Source organism: Lates calcarifer, linkage group LG19 (assembly GCF_001640805.2).
Source record: "Lates calcarifer isolate ASB-BC8 linkage group LG19, TLL_Latcal_v3, whole genome shotgun sequence".
NCBI classification, from domain to species: Eukaryota; Metazoa; Chordata; class Actinopteri; family Centropomidae; genus Lates; species Lates calcarifer.
This window is the reverse complement of record NC_066851.1, coordinates 20,608,996-20,616,783: the sequence shown is the minus strand read 5'-3', so window position 1 is coordinate 20,616,783 and position 7,788 is coordinate 20,608,996. Positions and strand designations below refer to the sequence as shown.

Sequence of the window (7,788 nt, the reverse complement as noted above, 5' to 3'; positions counted from 1 at the left end):
TTCAACTTGGTTACTATCGCAAAAAAATACTGACAGCTTTATTTCCAGTGTGTCCACCTGGGCAAAGCAAGACGCGTATCTCCACCCAAAGACAATCACCTATCTCCTGTGACCTTTGATCGGAGCACGCACAGCTATATAGACCTGCTCGTACTATTTATGTTGCCTGTTTGGAGATGACATGAGTGAGTCATGAAGAGGTCATATCAAGATAGCAACGGCAGCATGTTTCTGTGCAAAATTCAAGTGAGACAAACTCTTAACACGTTTGAGGTTTACAGACTTTAATGATAATTGTACAAAAACAAATATTCAGGTTGAAAACAAATGGACTGATTCTGGTCATGTAAACATTCGCAGAGCTGCAGATTCAGTGTTTGACTGCATAATTATTCTGCTGGACAGTGTATTTAGTGACACCATTTCATACTAAACCCTAAAACAACAGGAAAATAATCAACAACAATATTTTCACTATTTTCTGATTGAACGATTAAGTGATTCATCGCTATTGATAATAAAAATGAATGTTAGTGGCAGGCCTGACTTAAAATGAATTGCTAATAAAGCTAATAAAGAACCATGTAAACCTTCAGTTCAAGTAAATATGGATACAGTGTCTATTATTGTACATATTTGATTCTGATTCTGCTCAAGTAAGGAGAAAATATTCAAAAAGCTAAACCTCCTTCCTAACAAGACAATATGAAACAACAGGGGAAATGACATTAAAACTCATCTTTGATTTGAAAATGAGGCTGGTCCTCTGGTTTGAAGTTTTCATTGGGACTTCCGTCGTCGTTGAGGATGCGTGATGCTGTGTAACCCACAATGGGATACTTTGCTTTGTATGTGCCTTCAAATACACTATCCAGAGACTTCAGCTGCTCCTCAGTGAGGCCTGTCTGTGGATGTAGAGATGGGAAACAGAACCTTTTATTAATACTTGTGTATTCTTCCTTATTTTTCCTGTTTTTTTTTTTTTTGGTGGTGTAAAAATGCAGGTGGGGGTCCTGCAAGAATGGTGTATTCATGTGAAATTGTACATTCATATAGCTCATGAATGTAGTGCTGTTTTGCAACTGACTCTCAGGTGTCAGATGTCTGTTCCCCCGCACCCACAGGACTCGACCACAACAAGCACATTCTCAACCTTTGGGAAACATTATAATCCAGACAATTAGGAGGGTGAGGTGCTGTCAGGACAATAGCTATAAGATTCTGAGTGTTCGGACTAAACTCACAGTATCAGATGTCAGGTCTGCAGGGTCCAGGGACATCTTAGCCACAGCTCGAGTGGAGTCCTTACCAACCAGGGCGTTGTATGGAGCACCTTTACCATAAAACTCTACAGTGGGTGACAGAAAACAGTGAAGTGAAAGGAACTAATGACTGAGGAATAAACACTGGCATCAAAACATGCTTTAAGTACCAAAAGTAAAAGTACTCACTGAGAGGAATGGCCCATTTAAAATTAATGTGTTTTATTATAAAATTGGATTATAATTTAAGTGAATTAAAGTTTTAATTAAAGAGGACATTTCTTTAATATTGCAGGAGGTAAAGTTGGGTCTAACTAATACTTGCCTCTGAAGGTAGAAGTATGAAGTAGTAGAAGATGGAAATACTTAAGCAAAGTACATGTACCTCAATTATTTAAGTACAGTACTTGAGTCAGGGTCTTTTTACTTTTGTGGACTGGACAGCTTCTAGAGAGCTACAACATGACTGTGTACATTTCACTGCCAGTTCATAGTTTAATTAGAATTCATTCAAAGCAGAAAAGTTCCCTGATGTCAGGTTTTTCTATTGAAAATTAGATTTTCTTTAAATGAGGAACTGAGTGGTGGGTTTTATTTACCTTTTCCTTTGGTGACATCAAACACCACTCCTTTTACTGCCATGTAAATGGGCTGTGCCTCCTAAAACAGGGAGGGAAGACAACCGAAAAGAGAGAGAAATCGTTATTTAGATACAAGTGCACTCAGGCACAAAAACACACCCAGGATTAAGGTTCGCGGACAGTTTACCTCGCTTCCATCGTATCTCTTCAGCTCCTCTTCGGTGAATAAGCGGACGGGTGTGGTGGCTGGTTTGAACTTTAATTTAACATCTGTCGCTAAAGTTGCAGAAAAAACAATAAAGAAGACACAAAGTTGCGCCGTTGCCATGGTAGGGCTGTTGTTTGGAGACTTCAACACGGAAACTCCTTCATCTCCTTCCCTGTCGCGGATCTGCTGGTGTTGCATTTATAGCCATCGGAAATTTGAGAGACATCGGCCGGGCAAACCCTTGATTTAACAGGTGGACCACTTATACAAAACTACAGACATTCACATTACAACTCACTTTATTGTTCAGTTTGTGATGGCTGAACTTGGAACACAGAATCTTCCTATAAGTACCTGAAGGCAGCATTGGGTCACAACCCAGGGGAGGAAGGAAACAAGGAAACCACAGGCAAGGACACTAAAGTTTTGTATTGTATCGCGGCCTGTAGGTGCCTCATTATCATGGGATGGGCCTTATCGTCGTAACCAAAACCCCCACTGGGTGTCTGGTGTGTCTCCCTCCTGTCCAGAGGAAAACTGGGACCTAAACTCGGGCCAAGGCGAAATATATTTTGGAGAAAATGCATCGGTTAGTTATTAAAATTAACTTTCAGACTTCTTCTTCCTCGTAAAGAGCTGAGATCGTTTTTGTGCTTGAAATAAGTGCAGAGGAATGCTGAGGAAAGAAAACTCCCGGTCATACCAAGAGGTAGGAGAAGCTTAACTTCCTTAATATGTGTGTTAACAGTCAGTATTGTCAATATTTAATCTTTGGCGATTTGTCCCAGTAATCCGAAAGTAACCGTTTGTGAAATTTCAGTAACAAGTGAAGGATCCACAAGCTCACTTGACCTCATGTGACTGGATAGCTGACGACTGCAGGAAAAAGCAGCTTCCTACAATATGAAATGAGCTGACTTCATGTTTTCTTGGAGTCTGACTGGTCATTAACTTGTACTTGCACCCTGTTGTTTTAAAGCTCCTGTCAGCTCTTATAATAAGTTTTAAAATGTAACAGAGTTTTGCAAGAAAGTGTAAAGTCACTGTAGGTGTATTGTCATTTTGGTTGGTTGTCAAATTCAAGTTTACAAACTATCACAGCAACATGATAAATATAAGAATTATTACAAAAATATCATTATTAATTAATCCTCATAGAATTGTATTAAAATATGGATTTACATACTGTTTGTCTGACAATGCATCATACTAAAAGCTCAACAGACAGTGTGTTTGAATGTAAATGTTGATTTATGAAGAAGGCATTAGCTATAGCTGTCAGATAAATGTAGTGCAGCAAAAAGTAAAATGTAGAATGGAAATATAAAGTGACATTAAAAGGAAATACTCATGAGAAGCATGAGTTCCTCAAATCGTACTTAAGTACTGTACTTTCTCTGTTAATATATATCTATACAGCACAGTGTTTTTAAATGTCCTTCTCTAAACCTCACAGTTCAATGATGAAGATGATGACGAAGGCATCACACAGTCTCCAGACTTTTTTGACGATGCCACTGAAGACCTGGAGCACGAGGAGGAGGAGGAGGAGGAGCCGAACGGCAGCATCTCACAAGGTGAAACCAGTGAGATGTAGTAGAAATGTGTTGCATGGTGGATGACCTGAGCTCAAACATCTCACAGTATCAGGATGTTCATACATTTTTAACTGATCACTCTGTTTTAATGAGCTGCTAAAGGGTTAAATTATGGGGTTAACAGCGGATATTTGTTTAATTTTACATCTAAAGATATTCAATACAGAGTTGTCTTTGACTTCAGTCTAGATGAAGATAAAGTTTAGCACATTGTATCACTGTTACATGTGCATAATTATGACATTAATTAAGATATGTGATGAAATTACCATTCATAGAACCTTGAAGCAGATTTTTTCCTTCTCTCTCCTCTTCGTCTGCAGCAGAGGATGACATCAGGGAGAGCAGCCCATCGATGCGATTCAGTAAAACCTGCCTGAAGAACGTCTTCACCGTGGTGCTCATCTTCATCTACCTGCTGCTGACTGCTGTGGCAGCGTTCCTGGCCTATCAGACTATCTCTGACTTCCTGGACAAACTCAACCACCCTGTCATGTCTGTCACCTACAAGGAGGTGGACTCGTTTCCTCCCCCTGGTTTGTATTAATAAAACATGGGGCAGGGTAGTTTGGGACTATGACTGGGTTAGAGGGCAACAGCTAATTGATGCACTTATGGAAGAAGTACTCAGTACTCTATAAATATATTCCATTACAAGTAAATTACTCCTATTACTCCTTTACATTAACATGAACTTAAAAAGTAAAGCTAGTTGTTATAAATGGTTCCTTTCAAAGTGTAAAAATAAATGCAGTAGAGTAGAAGTACAAAGAAGCTGATAGAGATACTCAAGTATAGCATGCGTACCTCAAAAAGTGTAGTATTTGAGTGAATATACTTAGTTACATTCCACTGATGCAAACTGACCCTGGAGGTCCAGTTTGCACAAGTTGACCAGTTGGTAAATGATCTATTAAGGCAGAAATAGGGAGACATCAGAAAAGGGTTGTTGTGGTTTTGAGTGAGTCACATCAGTCATGGCAGAACTAAAAATGAATGTGTAAGATCTGATTTCTCCAAAACATGACAAAAGTCAACTTTTTGAAGAATAAGAAGTCAGAGGTGTGAGCAGTGATCTAGAGGTGTGGAACCAGGCTAAGTCAACCACTATGATTAACTGAACCACTGTAAGGCCAAGCTAATACTTTGTTATCGCAAAATAATCAGATGACTTTCAACACTGTCACATAAATACTGCAGGAATCAAGTTGTACAAGTGGATATATAATCAGCCGAGTGTAGTCAGTGTTCAGTGAATGTTACACAAATATACAATACAAAACCATGTTTTGTATTTTTGCTTTAAAAAAATTGGCTTCAAACAGTGTGATGCATTTTTTCTTATATTATCTACAGCTTCTATTTACAACATTTAGCTAAGCCAGGACTCATATCTCCTATTATCTCATAAATGTTTATGGCGTTACCAAATGAACTTTAATCATGATATAATATGATACAGTGAAAATTCTCTGGTAGATTGAGTAGTCGATGCTGAACATGAACATCACTGTGTGTAAATCTAAAGTGGCAGGACTTCACTTACCTGCTGTTTTACTGGTATTTAAAGATCAGGTGGTTGTTTGTGTTTACGTGTGCTTCTTCCACCTTCTGAAAGTCGGACAATAACATAAACTAACTGATTGAGGCAGCATTATTCCAGCAGCTCCCATTAAATGACTCTTTTTTCAGTGGTTACGTACTTTGACGTGGACAATTGCACCATTTGTTTACATTGCAGCATCTGGATACACCGTTCTTGCTCACTACTGCACCGACTCCAAAGATTTTCATCCCTATCATTCATTTATACCCAAAAACATAACATAAATAAGGCCCAGGTTCAAAAATACAGAAGTTATTCTACAAGTCTTAACACCTGACGATTTGTTATTTATTATTAATTTTGTTTCTCTGTCTTTGAGCAGGTATCGCTCTGTATCCTGGAAATGCTCCTCTGCTGAGCTGCAACCATTATTACCATGACTACATCCCACCCTTAGTGGACCCAGGCAAGCCTCAAAAATGGGACTGTGTGATTGAGGAAGTGACTTACTATGGGCCATTTACAAATCAAACAGAGGTCAGCCATAAATACCTTTAGCTGGTGGTTTCACAGACAGGACGTTGCAGGTCTCAGCAACACAAAACTTCACATTTTCAACATTTTCTTTGGTAGCAGCTGTGATTTGAATCCAACTCTCTCCTTCTGTTTCACAGAAAAGAGCTCTGGTGGTCCGTGGCCCTTCTGATGTCAGAAACAAAGAGCTGATCTTCATGCAGTTCAGCCAGAATGAAACAGAAGAGGACTTCAGTGCCATCACTTACATGCTTTTTGCCAACTTTAGTGAGCTGACTGACAGGTAACTGCAAACAACAAGTATTGATCCTGTGATGTCTGACTGGTGTGATAGCTGAAGTGGGTCAGGAAGTGTTGGAAAAGGCTCACAGCACAGATAACACACCACAAGAAAGTATTCATGTAATTTAAAAGTCCTTACGAAAGAACAGTGAAGAGTGATTTCCAAAAGCTGTTTGACTTAGTGTGATAAGAGCCAGACACATAGTAGATAATAATGCACACAAGTGTTTAGACTTGCTGTGAGTGTTACCTGTGTTTTCTGACTCTGCAGTGCAAATAAATCAGAGTTCATGAGGGACTGTGAGAGGAATTACTCCATGTGGACCTTCTCTGGAGGTTTTAGAACCTGGGTCAAGATGTCTTTAGTGAGGACGTCTGGGAAAAGTGATGAAGCTGTCGAGTTTCGACAAGAGGTATTTATGTCCAAGCTTACACACAAGATGAAAATAGATTTTAAAAGCATTAATATCAGCATTTATGTTGGCTCTTTTAGTCCACTGTGGTGAAATTCAATGATAAGAGACCTGAACCAGAGCAAAGCAATCAGCTCTTCTTCGCTGTTTTTGAATGGCGGGATCCTTTTATGCAAGAAATAAAACTGGTAAGTTCTCCTAGACATTTTATCCTCATTAGACTTTATCTGTTTGTCAGTCTGTAACACAACTCTGCTTATTTCTGAACAGATAGTGACTGCAAACGCCTGGAACTCCGTAGCCATCCTCTGTGGGGTCTTCATGGCGCTCTTCAAGGCTGCGAATTTTGCCAAACTCACTATTCAGTGGATAATCAAGATGCGTAAAAGGCATCTGAGGAATAAAGCACGGGAACTGAACCAAATCAGCTGAAACACTAATGACACAATCTTTCGAGATTTAGATTATCCACGGGACTGATCTGAGTTTTGTTTTAAACTTCTACATGATGGTGTTTTTTAAGGTCAGTACTCCATTTTGTAGTCACTGGAATCACAGGATGATTGACACAGTTTACAGAGAGTGATGTGTTATTACTGAAAGTTACTTCTAAATTAATAATTTCATATCATTTCCTAAAAATGATCAGTGTGAAAATTAGCATTTCAAAGGAAGAGATATTCCTGTACGCACATAAAGGAAAATGCCATGAGGGTTTCTGAGTCTGGGTGTCTTGTCTGAAAATGTGAACTTTGGTCAGAAGGTTGCTGGATTTTGGATCAGTTCTCGTCTTGATAATGTTGTTTTAAAGGGAATATTGTTGTCTTTCATTTGTGTGTTATGCTTTTTCAGAACAATGCTGAGTAATATCCTGTTCATATCACAAAGTGTTATCACAGAAATGTAGCTAAACGGAGTTTATACTGACACTAACTACTTGATAATAATGAACCCCAAAGGGATTAGAAACTACTTTTACTTACTTTGGAGCCAAATATTCCCTGGATGAATTAGTGTCCAAATACTGCTGTTTTTATTTGATTTTAACATATGTATTGTAAACATGTATCAGTGTATTCATTTTTAAAATTGACTTGAATTATTTACTGGATTGTTTATTGTATTTCACACACTATGTTTTTAGAGATTTTGGAAAATAAATATATATTTTTCTGCCTGAATTTTACAGTTTGTGATGAATAAAAACAATTACAATGGTGGAAAGTAACTAAGTGCATTTACTCAAGTACTGTACTCATATACAAGTCTTTTTACTCAACTACATTTACTTGATGACTGTAGTTAATGGATATTTTGGATATAAAACATATGGAGAGATTATGAAATTTGATGCTTTGCCATAG

General features: G+C 38.3%; 2 protein-coding genes across 3 annotated transcripts; one reads left to right on the top strand and one right to left on the bottom strand.

The window, feature by feature from the left end:
- Positions 1-267: 267 nt before the first annotated feature.
- Positions 268-2,458, bottom strand: nenf (neudesin neurotrophic factor). Its single transcript, XM_018666246.2, has 4 exons — positions 2,031-2,458; positions 1,862-1,922; positions 1,245-1,348; positions 268-905 (listed from the first exon to the last, which is right to left on the bottom strand). The coding sequence occupies exons 1-4, from the start codon at positions 2,247-2,249 to the stop codon at positions 729-731; spliced, it is 561 nt and encodes a 186-aa protein (XP_018521762.1). The 5' UTR covers positions 2,250-2,458; the 3' UTR covers positions 268-728.
- Positions 2,459-2,467: 9 nt separating this feature from the next.
- Positions 2,468-7,652, top strand: pacc1 (proton activated chloride channel 1). Of its 2 annotated transcripts, none has more exons than XM_018666245.2 (8): positions 2,468-2,760; positions 3,508-3,628; positions 3,976-4,185; positions 5,578-5,732; positions 5,870-6,012; positions 6,283-6,424; positions 6,505-6,612; positions 6,695-7,652. In XM_018666245.2, exons 1-8 carry the CDS (start codon positions 2,725-2,727, stop codon positions 6,854-6,856), a joined length of 1,077 nt encoding a protein of 358 aa, XP_018521761.1. In that variant the 5' UTR covers positions 2,468-2,724; the 3' UTR covers positions 6,857-7,652. The 2 variants fall into 2 exon arrangements, with proteins under 2 accessions (XP_018521761.1, XP_018521760.1); XM_018666244.2 differs by having other exon boundaries at positions 3,973-4,185.
- Positions 7,653-7,788: the final 136 nt, after the last annotated feature.